We start from the raw sequence: 22,007 nt of genomic DNA, 5'->3' as shown, positions 1-22,007 counted from the left end.
GATTTTTGGTGGCTGTTGTAAAGATTGATGACATTATAAGTTCTGCTAAGCACTGGGATAGTTTAACCCAGAACAGCTCTGATTAGCTCTGCTATTTTTTAAACTATATCACGATTTTAATGCAATAAGACTGCATTTTAAAAGACCAAGCTCAGTAAACACATAAAAAATAAAGCAGACTATGTTTAGACAAGCAGTTTGGATGAGTGTGGTCTTTTAAAAAGGATCTCATCACAATAAGCTAAGTTAAGCTTTTTTCCTGGACAGTTTTTTTAATGGGTAAAAAATGCTTTAGGGCGTTTAATTGGTATTCGGGACTCTGCACAAAGTATCCTTTATTATTAATTTGCATACCGAGTTTGGTCTTTTAAAAAAGCTGTCATTGCATTAAACCATGTTCAACTATTTTAAATGCCACTTAAAGAAACGCTGAAACGCGTCACATACATTGCGGAAGTATGTTCAAGCAGCCATAAGCAGTCGCCTGATTGATGACGTACTTCCGAGTCGCCCGCTGAACTCCGTAATAACACGTGTGCTACTACGAGACGAAGTTCTCCACTTCTTTTTGTTTTATTATTTTTAATTCACGAATAGTGATCTTGAACTAGCGAGCAAAATGGTGAAACCACAATTCAAGGGGAAAAGTTCCATAAATCCGTCCAATTCCAGCAGTAATCCAGGTAAGAGACGGCTTCCCCCGTCTGAACGTTGAGAGCTCATGTTAGCCTGATCACTTCACTGTTATATTTAAAAATCAGACCACCATTGTGTAATTCCAGAGCATTGTGTACATTAAACACTTGAACAGAAGACAGCTTGGCTCATACACAACGCGTATAAAACACTAAAGAAGAGCGGAGGGGGTTTTGTGTGTGTGTGTGTGTGTGTGTGTGTGTGTGTGTGTGTTTTCGGGAGACATGGTGCTTTGGTGTTGGGTGAAACTGCCCTTCTTAGGTTTAAAAGCAATCGCAAAAAAAAAAAATAATTCCCTTGACTTCACGTGAGAAAAAAAGTCACGCAAGCAGTCACGATTGTCTTATAAAGAGCTCCTGGTTGCTATAGGCGGATACATTGGTTGTTGTTTACTGTACATAGCGCACAATTATTCATTAATTCTATCGACTCAAGATAAAATTGTAGCACTACGAAAACACGCCTGGGTTGTTTTTGTCAAAAGTCCGTTCTCAGGTATTAAAACGATATTGATGTGTTCAGAAACGTTTGCAGCTGTTTTTGTTGCACTGTTCAAGCGTGCAAGATCTAAAGAGGAGTCATGTGCTCCAACTCAGTGTTGGTCGTGAGCTATTAAGGCACATAAGCCACATGTTTTTTTTATAGGAAGCTGTGAAATTGGAAAGTCTTTATTTCTTGTAGTTTCTCACGAAAAGTGGCACGTATTCGCTGTTCTTGTCTTGTTTTTTGATCTGCTACTGTGGACTGCATGCAAATGCTAACAGGAAAGACTAAAACTGTAAGCAATAGATTGAGGGAAAAGAGGCATGCTTTTAGATTGTCGAGTAATGTGAGGATCTGATCCACACTTCTAAGCAGATGATGACTTTAGACAACCGCTTTTAGTGATTTTGGAGAAGTAATGCAGGGTTATCATCCTACTACAGCTTTGACTTTGACACCTGGTATTACAAACCAAAATCTAAAGGTTTAAGGAATGGCAAAAAAAATCGTCTGACCTTCATTACATGGAATATATTGAATAAAACACTACATTCACTAGTGTTGTTATTATTGTCATTTGATTGTCAAGAGATTAGGCATATATGCATCTTTGGGCTGCCTCGAATGTTTTCTGTTCTTGTCCTTAGGTTAACATCAGCATCAGATTTCTGTTTTTTTTTTCTTTCTATTTTTACATTTTATTTAAATTGCCTATGTGTAGTATAGATTTCTTATGCAGCTATTGGCATTAATACAAGATTTTATTATTTAATTGTTTCCTCATATAGAACTGAAAGGTTTTACACATTCGATTTAGTGGAACCCTCTTCTGTTCTAAGAAAGCTATTTATTTAGTTTACTTTACTTTACTTTTTTCTTTGATTGTAGTCCATTTACTTATTCCTGTTCATAGCCTTTAAGTATCATACAACATTTTTTCTAGATCGTGTTAAGGGCTCTGGAGGGAACAACATGAGGGACCGTGCCACTATCAAACGTCTGAATATGTACAGACAGAAGCAGAGATGGTAAATGTGTAACACGAACAAGGCTACAGTTTAACTAGTCTGTAAAATAGCATTTTGATGTAATTACTGTGTGCTTACTAGATCACAGGTATGTCATATTTTCATTCATGTGCAGATGTGTGTACTAACTATTGGTGTGTATACTGTTAAAAAGATTGTAGACGACAAGGTCCAGTATAAGGTGTCTTTCATTGTTAAGATCAGTGATGGGAATTCAGTTTTGTTTGTACATTGTCACCAAAGCAGTTTTAAAAATCAGTCCATATAATTTTATCCCAAATAAATTTATCCATAATGAGCAAACCAGTAGCAGCAGTAGGAAGAAAACACTCCCTGAGGTGGTATTTGGAAGAAACCCTGAAAGGAACCAAGAACTCAAAAGGGAACCCATCCTCAGCTGGGTGATATCGAATATCCATTCATTATAGTTCTATCACTGTTGAAATTATAAACCAAAACTGTAGTCCTAATCTATTGTAGCAAACTGTTTACATAAATTACAGACCAAATCCCATGGTTTCTAAATTTCCTTCTGCTATGTAACATTTAATTTTTTAGACTATTTATGTGGAACCTTCTTCAGTACCAGTGAGTGGTCTCCAGTTGAAAATAACTCTATCCAGAGGATGAATAGGGCTGGTCTGGGAAGAAGAAAAGGGTGCGCTCACTGCTAGCTTAGGAGCATTTTTAACTCAACCTTGATGAGGGTGAAAGAAAGAACTTTAGCAAAACTATAGTGGTTTAAAAAAGTTTTCCTAATTTCTTTTTTTTTTTTGCATGTTTGTCACACAATGTTTCAGATCATCAAACTAATTTAAATATTATTAAGGGATAACACAAGTGAACGAAACATGCATTTTTTTTAAGTGAAGATTTTTATTATTGAGGGAAAGCAAAATCCAAACTGCATGGCCCTGTGTAAAAAAAAGTGTTTACCCCCCTGTTAAAACTGCGGTTTATCACACCTGAGTTCAATTTCTCTAGCCACACCCAGGCCTGATTACTGCCACACCTGTTCGCAATCAAGAAATCTCTTAAATAGGACCTGCCTGACAAAGTGAAGTAGACTAAAAGATCCTCAAAAGCTAGATATCATGCCGAGATCCAAAGAAATTCAGAAACAAATGAGAGAGAAAGTAATTGAAATCTATCAGTCTGGAAAGGGTTATAAAGCCATTTCTAAAGCTTTGGGACTCCATTAAACCACAGATAGAGCCATTATTCACAAATAGCAAAAACATGGAACAGTGGAGAAACTTCCCAGGAGTGGCCAGCCATTCAAAATTACCCCAAGAGCACAGTGACGACTCATCCAAGGGATCATGTAAGACCCCACAACAACATCCAAAGAACTGCAGGTCTCACTTGCCTCAGTTAAGGTCAGTATTCATGACTCCACCATAAGAAAGAGACTGGGCAAAAATAAAGGCTCGTCTCAGTTTTGCCAGAAAACATCTTAATGATCCCCAAGACTTTTGTGAAAAATCTTCTGTGGACTGACGAGACAAAAGATGAACTTCTTGCAAGGTGTGTGTCTTATTACGTCTGGCGTTAAAAATTAACTCTGCATTTTATAAAAAGAACATCATAGCAACAGTAAAATATGGTGGTGGTAGTGTGATGGTCTGGGGTGGTTCTGCTGCTTCAGGCCCTGAAAGACTGTGATAAATGGAAACATGAAGTCTGCTGTTTACCAAAAAATCCTGAAGGAGAATGTCCGGCCATCTGGTCGTGACCTTAAGCTGAAGCGAACTTGGGTTCGGCAGCAGGACAATGGTCCAAGACACACCAGCCAGTCCACGTCTGAATAGCTAAAGAAAAACAAAATGAAGACTTTGGAGTGGCCTAGTCAAAGTCCTAGTCAAACCCTATTGAGATGCTGTGGCATGACCCTAAAAATGTGGTCCATGCTCCAAAACCCTCCAATGTGGCTGAATTACAACAATTCTGCATAGATGAGTGGACCAAAATTCCTCCACAGTGCTGTAACAGACTCATTGCAAGTTATCGCAAGCGCTTGATTTCAGTTGTTGCTGCCCAAAAGATTGCACTTGGTGGCCCAAATGGTGGTTAGGTTTATGGGGCAAACACTTTTTCACACAGGGCCATGTAGTTTGGGATTTTGTTTTCTCTTTATAATTAAAACCTTCATTTAAAAACTGCATGTTGTGTTCACTTGTGTTATCTTTGACTAATATTTAAATTAGTTTGATGATCTGAAACTCTAAAGTGTGACAAACATGCAAAGAAATAAGCAATCAGTAAGGGGCAAAGGGAAAGCAAAAAGATAATACAGACATGAGGGGTATCCGGTATATAAGATGGCCTGCCACTCCATAATTAAAAACTTGAGTGAACATGTAAAAGTGGAGGGACAACAGCACCCAAACATCTCAGTTTATACATCTGCACAATTTAATTCATTCAGATATTGCTGAGCTGTTATGAAATTTGGCAAACCTAGTATTATTACTCCTCACGTCCCACACAGTAATAGCCACTGATGTTATGCTGGTCCAAATGTTCTCACTGCAATTACTGTAATGTAATGACTCATTTTTATTAGCTCAATATGTTTGATTATACATTTTTATAGATGAAAAAAAGATAGAAACTGTTTCTTAATTTTTGTGCAGTAACAATCGGGGTAAGGTTATCAAGCCTTTACAGTACCAATCCACTGTGGCACCTGGAACTGTGGCGAGAGTTGAGCCCAACATCAAATGGTTCGGTAAGTATATCTATCCTCATATTTTTTTAAATATAAGCATCAGCAGTGCAATAAAAATAGCAGTATGGATATAGTTGAATCAGGACAAAAAATATGCAACAGTGTCATTAGTTGTGCTACCAGTTAAGAAGGATAGGATGTTTCCACTCTGGCTTTTTTGCTGTTCAATTCTGGTAGTGCAGCTGAACATCAGGAGAAAAAACTAAAACAACTAAATGTTGGCTTTGCTTAAGATACATTTTCAAAAGCATGCTGTCTTTTGTTCCACTTGAAATGCATTCTGATAATTTAATAGCTTTTTTCTGTCTTGCCCCGGAACTTGTGCAGCCAATACTCGGGTAATCAAGCAATCTTCACTGCAGAAGTTTCAGGAGGAAATGGATGCAGTGAAGAAAGACCCATACAGAGTGGTGATGCGCCAAAGCAAGCTGCCCATGTCCCTCCTGAATGACCGAATCAAAGCACATGTACGTATACTCATCAGTACAATATGCTTTTTAAAGCTTTCCTAGAGAGCGCACAGGATACTGAGATTGCAGCACTTTATACTGATTTTATAATCTAAAAGGTGATGACAGAAATTGGGTAATGTTTTAGATACACCTTAAGAACATTCAGAGTAATCAATAGTATGTTAGAAAAGTTTCTTTTTTAAGATTGGTGAAGTATATTGCCCTTTTTGGCGCTATTCTTTTTATTTTTTTATATATATATTTTTTTTGTGAGATTAGTAAAGTATATTGCCCTTTTTGGCACTTTTAAGATTTGCTTTTGCCAAGACTAAAGAACAAAGAGATTAAAACATGCTTGAAATAACACTTAACATTTGCTTGGTTCCTTATGTTCCAGCAGCAAATGTTGTCTTTGAAGGATTTTTCTCTCTCCTTAAATGGTTCCAGGTTTTAGTAGGGCCTTTATACACTCAAAACAAAGTCTGGTGAATGTCCTTTACTTTAGTTACATTTTTCATGCTTTTGTTTTTTTTTTCCTTATATCTGCAAAAAAAAAAAATTACATTATGCCCCATTGTTGTGTTGATTATTGTTCATGTCATATATTTCTTAATGTTAGTATGGTTGTGGTAAGCATCTGTGAGCATGGATCGGCAGTCAAACCAGTGTGCGTTGGCCCTGTCTCAAAATTGTGTATATGTAGAGCAGTCAGCTGGACATAATTTCAGCATGTTTTCTCTTTTTGCTCACTTAAAGACATGTATGATGTGATCATTTATATATATATATATATATATATATATATATATATATATATATATATATATATATATATATATATATATATATAATTTTATTTATTTGGGGGTGCTAATTATGGGATTTATAGGTTGAGTGCTCTGTATGTGGTACATCACCAACAACTTCCTTTTTGTTTTACATTTTTTACTGTTTAGTTCATGTCTGATTTTAGTTTGGCACACATTTTTGCTTTAATAAATTGTGGTTTTGGTAGATTGTTCTATTGTTGGAAAGTTTTGTCTCCTAATTTAAGGCTAGACGCAAATGCTGGTCTATTTCAGTAACTGTACCAATTATTTGTGCTCAGCATTGTAATGAAAGTAAACACAAATCTTGTGATCTAAATACATGATTACCACAACGTTTTTCTGTGAATTACTAGTACACCAGCACATCCAGAATAATCCAGAATAAAATTTAAATTAAAAATTAAATCAGTGAGTATGTGATTAGATTGATCAATGTCAAATTTGAATTTGAGGGCATTTATATTATTTACACATTTACATTTATGACATTTAGTAGACAACCACTAGACATGACTAACTTGGCCTCTTTTCCCCGAGGTTACGTTTGTTTATTATGTTTTGGTTAGTTTATATATAGTCATTTCTTGATTTATATAAAAAAAAAGTTGAAGGTGTGTTGTAATGTACACCTCATATATACTATATATAAAACTCTTGCCCACCCATATACATGTATGTGCTTATATGTACAGTACAGACCAAAAGTTTGGACACACCTTCTCATTCAAAGTGTTTTCTTTATTTTCAAGATTATGAAAATTGTAGATTCACACTGAAGGCATCAAAACTATGAATTAACACATGTGGAATTATATATGGAATTATATACATAACAAAAAAGTGTGAGACAACTGAAAAATGTCTCATTCTAGGTTCTTCAAAGTAGCCACCTTTTGCTTTAATTACTGCTTTGCACACTCTTGGCATTCTCTTGATGAGCTTCAAGAGGTAGTCACCTGAAATGGTCTTGAAGGAGTTCCCCGAGAGATGCTTGGCACTTGTTGGCCCTTTTGCCTTCACTCTGCGGTCCAGCTCACCCCTAAACCATCTCGATTGGGTTCAGGTCCGGTGACTGTGGAGGCCAGGTCATCTGGCGCAGCACCCCATCACTCTCCTTCTTGGTCAAATAGCCCTTGATGCCTTCAGTGTGACTCTACAATTTTCATAGTCATGAAAATAAAGAAAACTCTTTGAATGAGAAGGTGTGTCCAAACTTTTGGTCTGTACTGTACCTATTAGTTCCTGATAAAGGAATTCTTTTTTTGCATCATAGGGAAGCGGTACATATTATACAAGCCCTTTATGCTTTCTCTTATGTTCTCTGAAGCCTTTTTTGACTTTTGAAATGAATTTATTTATTTTTTGGTGCAATATACTTTTTTTGGATTTCAGTAAGTAATACCTGGGATTGTGATTGGTGTAGAAAAAGACATTTAATTTTCTTTCTACAATAACATTATATTATTCAGGGACATGGAAGGGAAAGAAAGAAGCAAACACTCTTTTGAGGTTGGGAAGAGCTTTTTCGGTTGACCCATGTGTCTTTTGCTCATGCCTTTCAGAACTCAAAGGTACATATTCTGGACACAGAGACGTTTGAGACCACATTTGGGCCTAAGGCCCAAAGAAAGAGGCCTAATTTAATAGTGGGGGAGCTGAAAGAGCTGGCAGAACAGGCTGAGGCTTCGGCTGAAGGTTACATTGCAGAGAAGGACCGTGACCTGGTGACTGAGGACAGTGGGGTCAGGTGAGATAATTGTGAAGCTTGGTGGTGATTAGATTTGAATGCACAACCTTCTGATCAGAATTCCAGTATTTTAACCACTGAGCTACCATTGCCACTAACTTTATATCAGTTCTGTACTGTAATTTATAACAGAAGACTCCTTCCTTTGATATATTCACATCTTTGGTTTGTTTACTATTAGGCTTACATTATGTAGAGTATCTACATTATGAATACCTGTAAATGAGTTGTTATTATACAAATGTTGTTTTAAAGCGAACACATTAATTTAAAGCATTTGCCTTACACTGTTTCTATGAAAGCATAAGGATCAGTTCAAGAATTCAGCCACACCTGAACCTTTCTGTATCCCTGGGTGAAAGTGGACAAATCAGGACAACGTGTCTCATTTACTTAAACGTTATTCTACTTTTGTCACAGGGATGAGGTTCGTGAGGAAATCTTCAAGAAGGGCCAGTCAAAGAGAATATGGGGAGAACTTTATAAGGTACTTCAATTTATTTTAAAAAAGACGTTTAACATGTTGTGTATGTTGATTATACATATCTTTTTTATATGAGCTACATAGAATATTCTCTAACATTTCTTTTCAGGTAATCGACTCTTCAGATGTTGTGATCCAGGTGCTGGATGCTCGGGACCCAATAGGTACACGGTCTCGAAACATTGAGATCTACATGAAGAAAGAGAAACCATGGAAACACCTGATCTTTGTGCTCAACAAGTGTGACCTCGTTCCCACCTGGGTAACGGTGAGTCCATCTGCAAGGCTTCCATACCCTTTATATTGACTGTATAACTAAGGATTTCTTTGTGGTGGTGGTTTTTGTTTTTTTTTGTGTCTAGGGTTTTAGCCTCACCTCAACATTTGTCAGTAATAGTCAGAATTCTTATAGGGCACAATTTAAAACAAGCTAGACAAGTTTACAACAGCTGTTAATTTTTAAGTGCTTTTGTTTTTTTATAGCCTGTGAGCTCTTGGATAATTTAATGAGCATTTTTGCTCCTAGTACTCTTATAGAAATGTTGTTGTTTTTGTTGCTTGTTGCACTTTAAGCATGCGTCACTATAGCCGCTGATACCAATGTCTTATTTCCAATGAACATGGGACCAATAAGCATTTGTCCAATATGTGAGCAATAAGCATCTGTTTGTCCTGTATGTGTTTTTCAGAAACGTTGGGTTGCAGTGCTTTCTCAGGAATACCCCACATTGGCCTTTCACGCCAGCCTTACCAACTCCTTTGGGAAAGGCTCTCTTATTCAGCTCCTCCGTCAGTTTGGAAAGGTTAGAGCTCACCCTAGCTATTTTGGCTTAAGCATGAGAATGACGTGTGAAATGTAGTTACATTTGCCCAATTGCTGTTTCAAGTTATCTTATTCCTAAAGGTATCAGTGTTGAAGTTTTGAGAACACCGTGTCTCCCACACCCAACTGCTATTACTACCTTTACAGTTACTAGGCTCCACTTCTACTTCCACATCTGTTTTGCACTATGTTTGAGACCCTAACCATAAACGTAGATTTGGAAGCACACAAAAGGAAGGCAGATTTAAAGTATAAACCTAACTTGAAAGTTATGACAGAAGCAGTATTTTAGATTTAGAAAACAACAGACATCAAGGTGACTATATGATGGCTATATATGTGTTCATCTAATGATTTTTTTTGTTTGTTTTTTTTTTTTGTTCCAGCTTACCTGAAGTGTGTATCAATGTGATTTATTTTCATTGCTTAGTTCCCCTTTTTGGAAACCAAAGTAGCTATTTTTGTTGTGCTGTTTATATTCTGCTTAGATTTTCATCTGAGATAAAAGCAGAAACACTTTTGAACTATGTTTGACTATTTGCTTGCATGGCACTGGGTTATGCAATTGATTCTTTTTTTTATTTATTTACTTTATGTTTTGATGTTCATACGTCCATGTCGCTTTTTTAAAGGTGGTTTTTATTTAAAACCTTGATGATCTGCTAGTCTATTTAAACAGACATAATGACCGAAACATCAGAGACAGTTGATGTAAATGTCTCTATATTAAATTGAGTTGTTTTCCTTTTCTTCCCCAGCTCCATGTAGACAAGAAGCAGATTAGCGTGGGTTTCATTGGCTATCCCAATGTAGGGAAGAGTTCAGTCATAAACACACTTCGTTCAAAAAAAGTCTGCAATGTGGCACCTATTGCTGGTGAGACTAAGGTAAGCATTGAACTAAATAGAATTTTAGTACAACATGATGTTGTACTTTAGTTTGCACACTTTCAGTCCATCCTACCATGTTTTATTGGTTAGAGATAAATTATTCCCGTGACATGAATGATTAATCATCATTAGCCAGACTGAGCAATCTTGCAAAACATTGAATACATACTATTCAACAAATTTAGATTTGTTTATAGCGGAGTACACTGGCGATCAAAAGACTACATGCAAGCAAGACAGTGCATGAGTTCTTGACATATGTTAACATTTTGGGTGTCTTTACGTTTCCAGCAGTTTGATTTTTAGCCACAACATGGTTGCATTTATGCCTGTGTGTGAAAATGGGTTGTTTATCCCGTCTTCATCTTGTCAAACTTTTCTTCTCACTGTACAAACAGGGGACTGAATAATGGTTTTCAGGGAATTAGAGAGAGATTAGAGAGCAGGATCAGATTGAAAACAGGCAGCTTTCACTAAGTTGTATTTTATTTTTATTCTTTTTACAAAAAAAATAGTTCAGAACAATCTTGCTTCAGATTTCCTTCAAGGCTTGAAACTACAGTGTTGTTATTTCCATTTACTCTTTTTTTTTAATTTTTTTAATTTATTATTATTTATGTTTAAGTTGTTTATTTTTTGTCAACTTATTTTTGTGACTAGGGTAGAGAATAAGGGACATGACAGATTACAGATATTTGTGTACCAAACTGATCTACAAATATGTGAAACAATATACTGCCACTTTATTAGGAATATCTGCCCATTACTGCAACTGCCCAGTCAACCAATTGTGTGTCAGCAGCACAATGCATATGCCAGTCAGGAGCATCAGTTAATGTTACACTGAGCATCATTTTGTTAGTTGGCTGATTTTGGGTGTTTCAGAACCTGCTGATTTTCTGGGACAAATCAGTTAACAGTGTTTATCCAAAATGATGTGAAAAAACATCTAATGAGCTGCCGTTCCTGGGCCTTTTGTCAACAAGTCAGACTAGTGATGGTTGTGTAATGGTGTGGGGAATCTTTCCTTGGCACACATTTGAATATTTTTGTTGACCACATCATCTAAATGGCTACTTCCACTATTATAATGCACCATGTCACAGTCATCTCAAACTAGTTTCATAATCAACACAAAAATCATCATTGTATTTCATTGGCCTCTTTGACCATCAGATTTGATTCCAATAGAGCACCTTTGGGATGTGCTAGAACAGGCGTTGAATGTGCAGCTGACAGATCTTCAGCAATTATGTGATGCAATCATGTCAACATGATCCAGACTCTTGAAGGAATGTTTCCAATGGTTTGTGGAAGCCATGCCGTGAAGACTTGAGGCGGTTCTGAGAAAAAAAAACTGTCTCTTACCCAGAAATTACTATGCTGCTTGTAATAGAATGACCAGTGTTTTATGCATATCACTTTATATTCTGTAAATGCATAATATAGTTATACAACATACTTATGCATATTTACACATCTTTACATAAAAACTCGTACATTTATGATTTCTGTTATAAAAGTAAATTATTTGACGTCTTCAATCGTTTTCATAAGAACTGGGGAAATTATTAGATTTACATTTAAGACAAGCCACCTGAGTTCTCATCACTCTTCTTACATACAGTAATGTTGCTCAACTAATTATTAGCAAATAGTCAGCTAATTAATCTTATTTAGATCACTAGGATGAGTATTCTCTATGGCTGTAACTGTGGTTGGTGGTCAACAGCAGCCCCTTTGGAACAACAGATTATTTTTACATTATTCTGAAGTTTTACGTAGGACTGTTCAAATGGCTGTTTACTGAAATCTGAAAGCAAATGTGCTTGCCACAGGTTGCAGTTGTAGTTTCAGGCCCCATTTTTATTTAGTCGTGCATTTTCCACAATTTATAAAAGCACCTCAGGGCAGTTTTTAGCCTTAAAAGGAAATGAGATGCTTCGAGTTTCCTTTGTCACATAACAAGCATGATGGACTGAATCCCCAGTCTATAACTTCAAAAGGTCAGAGGCAGGATACTGTGGCAGCTAAATAGTTATTTATTTCAGTTAGTTGTTTATTTATTCCTTTATAGGTATGGCAGTACATCACACTAATGAGACGCATTTTCTTGATTGACTGCCCTGGAGTTGTGTACCCCTCTGAGGACAGTGAAAGTGACATTGTACTAAAAGGAGTGGTAAGTTTGTCACATTCAGTCTGCTTCTGTTTACTTTTCTTTGTGTCCCCACCTGAGCATTTTGTCTTATATGCCTCGTACCCCAATTATAGGTCCAGGTGGAGAAAATCCGTAACCCAGAGGATCACATCAGCGCCGTTCTGGAGAGAGCAAAGGCCGAATACATACAGAAAACTTATCACATCCCATCATGGAGCTCTGCTGAGGATTTCTTGGAAAAACTGGCCTTTCGCACGGGAAAATTGCTCAAGGTGTGGCTTATAACTGTGGTCAAGCACACGGCACGCTAAAGTACAGTTCCAACTCAGAATTTGTTTACTCTGTCCTTTCGCAGTAAACAAGCCCAAAGCTCCGTTACATTCGTGCATGTCAGCAGAAGTAGAAGAACGCACATAATGGCTGTAATCTGTTTGAGTGGATATGTGGGTTTTTATTCCTGATTGTTAATGAAAGCATGCTTTTAACTATTCAAATGTTTCCATTTATAAATACTGAGTAAACTCTAAATGAAAATAATGCCAATACACTTTGTAGATCCTGCTGCTTTTGGCTTCTGCAGTTTTGTCAAACAGTACAGGCATCTGTATTTGGAAAGAATGAACCATCATGCACGGCATGATGGTAATGAAATTTATGGAGCCAACGTGAACTTGAAGTATTTTGTCCTTTAATTCTACAATTCTTAACAAATTTAAATTTAGAAATATAAATAGTGTGTTCAGAGGTAGTGTGGTGCAGTTTCTGAGTGTTGAACCATTCCATGCTCCTGTCCAATTAATTTTGAATGATGTTATTAGCCTCTGCTTAATTTTTATAATGTAGGATCGCATGTCTTAGTCCTGAAACAATAAAAAAAACTGGCCTGAAACAAGAAATGTAATTCCCATTGCAACAACTGCGCTTAGCTCCAGTTGGATCACTGAAAATTAATTGTCTGTGAAAAATATAAATGTTTTTAATGCATTCGTATTCAGAATTGTTAGTCATTTTAAGTAAAGTCGTAAGTGTTCACCAACAATGTTGTTTAAATCCTTACATTTATAATCACTTAGTATTCATTTGCGGTTGCTGTATTATGGGCACTAAGTTTCTGTGCTTCATGTGCAGGGAGGGGAACCCGATATGCCCACTGTCTCCAAAATGGTGCTAAATGACTGGCAGAGGGGACGCATCCCTTTTTTCGTCAAACCACCTGGACCTGAGATAGACGTGGAGGTAATATGAAAGTTGCTGATGTACAGTATTCTAGACCAATGGTCTACTCTTATAAGTGTAAAAACACTAGCTTATCACTTTGTAAATTAGGTCTGAAATATTTTTTATAAAGCTGTTGTGAACAGGTAAATTAATGAGATCCTAGTGAATGATTGTTTTTGTTTGTCAATGAATCAACCAATATGAGTGAGTGATACATTTGTGTCTCTATTTTGTATCAAGGCTAGTTGGCTAGCTTCTAATTGTGGCTTCCTGTGCAAGCATTATACTATGGAGCTACCAATACACCTTTAACCAGAACTTACATTTTAGCTAACTATTCACAATTGGAGAACTACTTCATTTTGTAGTTAATGTGCTTATGATTCCTTCCTATACACATTCTTTATCAATGTATATAGACTTAACATTCACACCTAATTTATTAATCCACACATTGGAGAATGTTGCAGTTAAACTTCATTATTAAGTATTATTCTCTGCATGTAAAAGCATTCTCTCACCAGAGAGGTCTTCATACATTCTCTTGTAATGATCCTCCTGATGACAGCCAAGAGCACGAACCAGAGGTGCATGTCATGACAGGAACACCCGTCATTTGTCTAACATTTCTATCACCAACAAGGTCAAAATGACCCAACTAAACCATCTGCAAATTAACATTTGTCGCAATAATTTTTCAAATGTACTAGGCAAAGTGATCCAAGCACACATTTCTGGCTGGAAGAATCTCTGGTGTTATGATATTTCATATTTATAAAACAATTTATAATGGGTTATTTTGACCTGAACAGAATATATGGTCATTCCTGCCAATAGACTTTAGAGAATGAAGGCATTGTTAAACTCTGAACGTGAACAGATTTCAATGTAAATAAAGAAAGTAAAGACACCCCTGATCCTATATTACATTAGCCATGGTTTAAATGTGGGTTGTTTTTGTGAGAACTGTTCATGCCATTATGATTCCACCCAAAAAACTGCTTATATTGGAAATATTACAGTCTGGCCTGAGGAACATAAATGGTTGGCATAGCGAATAACAAAATAAAATAGATTTAGAATCTGACTGACATTTAAACAGGAGAAAAAACAAGCTCATGTTGCTTAAATCTCCTAGTTGTAGGAGGTCATTGTAGGCTATCCAAGATATTCAGTTGCCTTGGAGAATCAACATTAAAAGACAGCAGAAATATATTTTCCAAAAACTTTGCAAACCTAAAATATGAATCTAAGAAAAAAAAGAACAGTTTGTATACATATACATTTAGTGTAAATATAAATGTTTGTATGCTTTCTGAGCATTGCAATATTTGGTATACTAAGTTCTTATTCTCTTATTTGCAGTTTTATCAATATAAGAACGTGACACTCTCTGACGTACAGATTTGGCAATGCCACATTATTTTCATCTCTGTTAGTCAGTGTTCTATTTATTTCCTCAGACAATTATTGTTTAGTGTAGTGTATAAAAAAAATATATACTGTATTAATGTTTTTTTTTTTTTTTTTTATTATTATCGTAAGGGCACAAGGGAGCAATCTGAACAGATTTTAATTTGATAGACTTATTCCAAACAGATATACTAAAAGAAAAACATTTGCATGAGGTCACTGCTTTGTTCACATGAGTGGCCATTTTTAAACAGTTGATAGGACCTAGTAATTTCATCTTTAATTAACTTTATCAGAACCCAGCAGGTTAAAAATCCACGTTATGCAAACTGGCTTTTAGAAGCTTTAGATTAGCCATTTGTCATAATTGGGTGTCAGAGTGTTGATTGAAAAGAGCCTGCTGTTCCAGACAGGGCTTTTTTTGCCCATGATGACACTTAAAAATCCAAGCAATTTCCTTCGGAAAAGTTTCTATACAACCTAACAAACTACAAGCATCTGTACAAGCTATTAATAAAAAGAGCACCATCAGAGTTGTAAAGCAATGGGGGTGGCAGCTATTTTGAAATAGACTAGCATACGCCGGCCATGTAAATGTCTGGGACTTCCAGCAAAACAGTGATGCGGAGCATGTTGCTAAGGTTGTAACAAAATGGCATAAAAACCTTAAATTACTGGTGTATTTGGCAAAGCCCTGATCTGAATCTCATAACAAAGCTGTCCACTGAACTAAAATGTTGTGTCTGAGCAAGGAGGATCACAACAGTGGCCGAGTTATACCAGTCCTGTCAAGTGGGACAGACTCGAGTCGTGGAAGGCTACACCAAGAATTTAGTTTGGTTTAAAAGCATTTAAAAGGCAGTGCCTTAGAACACTTAGTGTTTAACCATTTGCCCCAAAAAACTTGTAGTTGTTGTTTTGAAATGACCTATTAGGGAAATAAAGTAAATATCCCACTTATTAGAGGGACTGCGCATATAGGACTTTTTTTTTTATTATTTATTTTATTTATTTTTTTATATAAAAATTTAGTTAGCCGAGGAGTATACAACTTTTGGCTTTAATTGTTAATGACCTAATAGAATAATGGCATGTATTTTGTCCTTCCTCACAGGCTAAGGAGCTCAGTGCAGTGGAGGAAGTTTCCGAAGCCCATTCAGAGCAGCAGCATACTGAGATGACCGAATCCACCGAGTGTGATGCAGAGCTGCAGCAGAGACAGAAAAAAGAACATGTGCAAAGGATCATTGCAGGTGTCAAGCAGAACTTTGGCAAAATTAATGTAGCTCCCGAGTTCACAGAGGAAGATCTTGTACCAGTAGAGATGCCTGATCTGCCAGACTCCTGTGGATTAGAGGAGGATGAAGAAGAGGCGAGTGAGGATGAGGATGAAGAGGAAAATGGAAATGCAGAAGAAGAGTGTGAAGAAGCAGAGGAAGAAAACGATTTACGTGCAGCTGGGTCTTCAACCAGAGCAGGGGCCAAGAGTACACGCGAGGTGAACAAAGAGTTGGATGAGAAAATCGCGAAATTGAAGAATTTCCTGGATAGTGCCAAGTCTAAACGTTTCTCCACCATTCGGTTTGTATGCCCCTTCATTCTTTTTTCTGCTGAATTTTCATGTGTGCTTCCTTTTCTTTTTACAAGCTTATGTGAGGCTATGCAAGCAGGGTTGTGTAAGGCGAACCTTTTGTGCTTTTTCCACCTCAAGACTCATTTCTGTTAACTCTGGCAAGAGCCTTGACTTGCCTAATGATTTATGACGTATTTTATAATGTTTTGTGACATTGCATTGTGTTTTTCTGGGTTTTGGGATCTGAATCAGTCTTGGAAGCTCTGAGCATGATAATAAGATGGGTGGCCTGTAAGTAATAAGATGTCTGCATTTGCTTTCAACAGAATCCCTAAAGGCCTTTCGGAGAAGGTTTTTGTTTCAGGTGAAAAAAAAACGGAACAGAAGATGATGAAGCCACAGCCTAAAGGTAAATTGAATGTTGTGAATTTTTTATTAATAATTTCTATTCACACAGTAGCAAATTAAACATCAGGATGGCATCTGATATAAGAGCAAAGGGGAGGGGGATCCACATAAACTTTTTTTTGTGTAACCATACACAATCAGGTTGACAGGATGAAGGAGGTTTAAATTTCAGGGTACTGAATATTCACACGAATCACCTTCTCTTTGTTCTTTAGCTACCGGGCATGTAGGCAGAAAGAGAAAAGCTTTCGACACCGAGGAGCCGACACAGCAGAACAAACTCACATCTAAAGAGGTATGTACTTTTCTCTCAGCACCCCACTGATCCCAGGCATTCTCATATATCTACCCAGACACTGCAAATTGATGTGTGCATTTTTCAATGTTGTTTGTGTACAGAGAATGTTCCTGGTCTTCATCTAAACAATTCATAACCATACATATATATGTTCTTTTGCTTTTAATCTCCACAGAAAAGAAGGCTCGACCGTGCACAGAAAATAAAGAAGGTTGGCGTCCGTTATTATGACACCCACAATGTTAAAAACAAAAATAAGAACAGAGAAGTGCCCACTGAAGGCAATAAAGGAAAAAGAGCTAAGCGATAAAAAGAAATATTTGCTTGGTCACCGCTGTATTTCCATGGACTTGTCTGGTTTGGGACAGGGGATGTGAGACTTGCAGATGTATATGAGGAGCATTTAATTTGAGGATCTGAAATTTATACAGAACTTCTCAAATGCACTTTATTCAATGCACCATCTATTCACATAACAACAGTATGGACCCCTACACTAATTTCTCACAATAAACTCCAGAACAGTGAAGGACTCGCTGTTTTTAATTTAACAATGCTGTCGTTCCACAGTTGTGAAAATGTTTATCACTGGAGAACTTATCAATAAAAATGGACATGTCAAAGCAACGTTATTGTAGTTATATTTAAAATCAGATGAAACATAACACCTTCATTTCTTTGGGGCGACGAGTGCATCCAACTGCGCCTGAAAAGGTGAAAAAGTATTTCCAGATGTAAATATCAGTGTCTCACAGCTGTTTGTCTTAAATGTAGTGTGTGGCTTATAAAAGGCAAACCTTCATTTGCTGGTTGGTGCTCTTGAGAAACTGAATCTCTTCGGTGTACCTCTTCTCTTCGGCCTGTCGCCGTTCATTTTCTCTTCTCTCAATTGCCTCACATTTAGCTTTCTCCTCATTCAACTGTCTTTCCAGTTCCATCTTCTCACTTTCCAATTCTGCAATCTGCCCAAGTTACAATTTTAATTACAGAAGATGTATGAAGATGGTATAATATGTTTATGAAATGGGGATGAACAACAGTGACTACCTTCTTCTCAGTGTCTGACCTCCCTTGCTCAGCCTGCAGAGCTTTCCTTATCCCGAAGGCCACACTGCTCTCGTATAGGGTCTGAAAGGCATCGATGGTCATCCGAATCTCATCTCTTACTCGTAGAAGCAGCACTCCTCTCTCAGCACAGTTAATAGTGACTTGTCTGATTAGTTCATCTAAATTACAAAAAAAAAACTTTAGTATATTTTAAAAATCAGTGTGAATTTATTTCCATAGTTTTATTCTTTTTTTTTTTGTAGCTGTTTAAAACCAACATCAACGATTACACCAGAACTTTTTTCCACAATGTTGCTAAAAATTTACAGTCTGCTGTTTAATACCAATAATTTACCCACAATGCATATTATTTAATCCTGTTTTAAACCAAACCCTTTTTTTAACCTACCAAAGCACTGTGTGTAGAGTTCTCTGCGGACAGGGCAAATGCCTGTATCTCGGGCCTGTTTCTGCTGCAGTTTGAGGTCCAGTTCCTCCTGCAAACGAATGACGTCTGTCCGTGTGCACGGTGTACTGGACACCTGCTGTACCCACAGCTGATTATTCTCCATCCATTCCCTGTGACATGTTCACACACACTCTTAAACTGTCACATGTTAGGACAACTATGAAATAGTGGAATGGTCTTACCTTGGTGGTAGGAGGGCATTAAGAATTTCATCTGTTTGCTGCTTACTAGCATCAAATGAAGGGCTTATGGGTTTTGGTGGAGGAGGAACTGGACCAGAGATGGCAGGCTGTTGGAGACTTGCATTCAGAGCCTTAGGACATGAAACGTGTGAAATTTTCAGTGATGTGAGGTAAGTTACAAGTTTGTTAACATGAATAATTTAACACAGTTCTCAGGTTTTAACAGTAGCAATTAAACTCAACTCTCTGATATATGTATCATATTGAACTGCAGCTAGTATGTTTTTCTCCAGTTCTATTGAACTAGAAAGGATTAGAGCTGGTGCTAGTAATCGTTACCTTTGGAGATCTCTTGTCAGTGGTTTTGCTGACCAACTCCGGATTGTCATACTTGAGCAAAGACTCAACAGCAGGAATCATATTTTTTTTTTATATAAATTTTCCTTCTTCAGTTGAAATCAGTAAAATAAAGCAACTCTGATCTTCTCCTGACCGTCCGCCCGCCAGCGTGCTTGTTCGCTGTTTACCGTTACTATAGCAACTCATGGAGTTTTGGCGAGTTCAGGTGATGAGGCGAACGCAGAACTTCTCACCACGTGTTCATATTTAAAGTCTCTAAGATTTTTTTTTTTTTAGCATTATTATAAAATATTTTTACTAAATACTTTTTTGTTTCAAAAGCAGAGTGATGAATAAATATTAATTAAATCAACCAAATCCTGTGTTCATTTGTTGGGTTTTTCATACTGACCGCAATTTCCGAGTCAAGACTTATTATTATTATTATTATTAATGTAACAGATTTTATTTAATTTTGTTATGCTGTACTTATTCTGGATCAACTGGTGCTCATTGTATGTGTAATCCATTTTTTCCCTCGGGGCTTGCCATAGCTAGGCAAGGGACATGCGCACTTGGGGGTGCTGAAGTGTCGGCGACAGAGGGTAATGGTGTGTAATAAAGTTGTGAAGAGTTTGGATAATCTCGTTTATTGTTTTACTTAATATAAAGTGTTTAGGCGAACCCTACACGAACGCTCGGTTACAATAATAAGCTCAAATGTCCAGTCATGCATCAGTAATAATCTGCTCTATAGTTATTGTTTAACGCATACATGTTACCAATAGAGCTGTTTCCTGTTTGAAAACAATGTAAGTCAAAGGTGATCTTAATGTCTGACTTTCTCAAATACTGTTAAGAACAGCTAGTTTCATGTATTTCAAGAAGCACACTTTCTATGACCGTTAGTGCAGCACTACCAATGTAAAACAAATTATTATATTTAAATTTGAGATGTATGAACTTGAACAGGCAAAGCTGATCAATGTGGAATGTAGTTGCAAGAGTCAGGTAGTCAAATAGTGCAACTGTGATAAATGAATGTCCCTATATTATTATTACTAATATATATATATATATATATATATATATATATATATATATATATATATATATATATATATATATATATATACACACACACTATACTATTATTTATATATATATATATATATATATATATATATATATATATATATGAGGGCCAACAAGTGCCATGCATCTCTCGGGAACTCCTTCAAGACTGTTGGAAGACCATTTCAGGTGACTACCTCTTGAAACTCATCAAGAGAATGCCAAGAGTGTGCAAAGCAGTAATCAAAGCAAAAGGTGGCTACTTTAAAGAACCTACAATATGACATACTTTCAGTTGTTTCACACTTTTTTATGTATATAATTCTACATGTGTTAATTCATAGTTTTGATTCCTTCAGTGTGACTCTACAATTTTCATAGTCATGAAAATAAAGAAAATTTATTGAATGAGAAGGTGTGTCCAAAATTTTGGTCTGTATTGTGTGTGTGTATATATATATATATATATATATATATATATATATATATATATATATATATATATATATATATTTAAATTTAAATTTAAATGTTAATGTAAAAAGTAGCCATTACTACTACGGTTTTAGTGTCATTCTGATAACTGGACCTCACATCATATTAGTATAAAGGCTGTCAATCGATTAATATGCATGAAGACAATATATTCTTGTTAACATTTTAAAGTAATTTTTGTTATTATTATTATTACGTAAATGATCAGTTCACCAAACGGAACCTTTGCTATGTTTCCACACGGACGGTTAATGAGGTGATACCGGAGAAACTGTACTTATAACTTTCATACAGATTACATAAACAGAGAATATTTGTATTTGATTTCAATTGGTTTATTTAAAAGTAGACATTTCGAGCTTTCTATACATATATTTATTATGTCTGTGAGGCAGATATTTACTGAGATTCAGGTTATTTTATTTATGTATGTGAAGAGAGGAGACGGAGATTACAGATTTGAATAATATATTGCTTTTATCTGTACGATCGAAAATTATGAGTCATTTAAATTCGTTTCGGCGTTACAAGAAAAAAAATGCCACAAAACACGCTGGCGTATTTCCGACCTCAGAGGGTTAATTGTGTTTATCATGCCAGAGTTTGGTGCTGATTTGAGACTTGGCGCATCAGTAAAACAAATGTTTACTGATTAAAATGTATTTTTCGGTGGTTTATTTATTTATTTTATCTAGTAAGTATATATATAGTAAAGAACGGACGTTTTAAATAAACGCGTGTCACGCTGAAGGTTTTAATTTTGCATCTTTTATATTTATTTATTTATATTTTTAATAAAAATGGTCAAACAGAAATGCGCAGCACATTAATCGTGCGTTAATAAAACCAGTGGTGTTAAAATTCATTTGCACTTTAACAACAATGATTAATATATTAACACAAAATTATCTAAAAATGTTGTAACCTAATGAACGTATCCAGGCTGAACATCCACCATATAGAACAGAAGCAGAGAAAAGATGATGATCTGCTATTTTCAGCGACTGGCAGCTTCAGCGTCTACGATTCTCACCTCCACCACCGTAGACATTAGGGTTGCACAAACCAGTGCACTCTTAGTGTCGGTCCCATGCCCAGATAAATAGGGAGAGTTACGTTAGGAAGGGGATCCAGCATAAAACGTGCCAAATCAAATATGCGGATCA

General features: G+C 36.3%; 2 protein-coding genes across 2 annotated transcripts; one reads left to right on the top strand and one right to left on the bottom strand.

Annotated features, from left to right (window-relative positions):
* The first annotated feature begins 482 nt into the window (after positions 1 to 482).
* gnl2 (guanine nucleotide binding protein-like 2 (nucleolar)) lies at positions 483 to 17,862 on the top strand. Its single transcript, XM_046847975.1, has 16 exons — positions 483 to 683; positions 2,123 to 2,207; positions 4,844 to 4,938; positions 5,266 to 5,405; positions 7,783 to 7,967; positions 8,388 to 8,454; positions 8,561 to 8,719; positions 9,141 to 9,254; positions 10,033 to 10,161; positions 12,242 to 12,346; positions 12,439 to 12,597; positions 13,454 to 13,561; positions 16,071 to 16,537; positions 16,856 to 16,938; positions 17,153 to 17,232; positions 17,411 to 17,862. Exons 1-16 carry the CDS (start codon positions 620 to 622, stop codon positions 17,543 to 17,545), a joined length of 2,175 nt encoding a protein of 724 aa, XP_046703931.1. The 5' UTR covers positions 483 to 619; the 3' UTR covers positions 17,546 to 17,862.
* LOC124384953 (axonemal dynein light intermediate polypeptide 1-like) lies at positions 17,761 to 19,440 on the bottom strand. The gene is made up of 6 exons (XM_046847977.1): positions 19,273 to 19,440; positions 18,934 to 19,064; positions 18,692 to 18,861; positions 18,283 to 18,461; positions 18,033 to 18,197; positions 17,761 to 17,941 (listed from the first exon to the last, which is right to left on the bottom strand). The coding sequence occupies exons 1-6, from the start codon at positions 19,351 to 19,353 to the stop codon at positions 17,906 to 17,908; spliced, it is 762 nt and encodes a 253-aa protein (XP_046703933.1). The 5' UTR covers positions 19,354 to 19,440; the 3' UTR covers positions 17,761 to 17,905.
* Positions 19,441 to 22,007: the final 2,567 nt, after the last annotated feature.

Source organism: Silurus meridionalis, chromosome 4 (genome assembly GCF_014805685.1).
Source record: "Silurus meridionalis isolate SWU-2019-XX chromosome 4, ASM1480568v1, whole genome shotgun sequence".
Taxonomy (NCBI): domain Eukaryota; kingdom Metazoa; phylum Chordata; class Actinopteri; order Siluriformes; family Siluridae; genus Silurus; species Silurus meridionalis.
The sequence above is the reverse complement of the archived record's forward strand: the minus strand, read 5'-3'. Positions and strand labels throughout refer to the sequence as shown.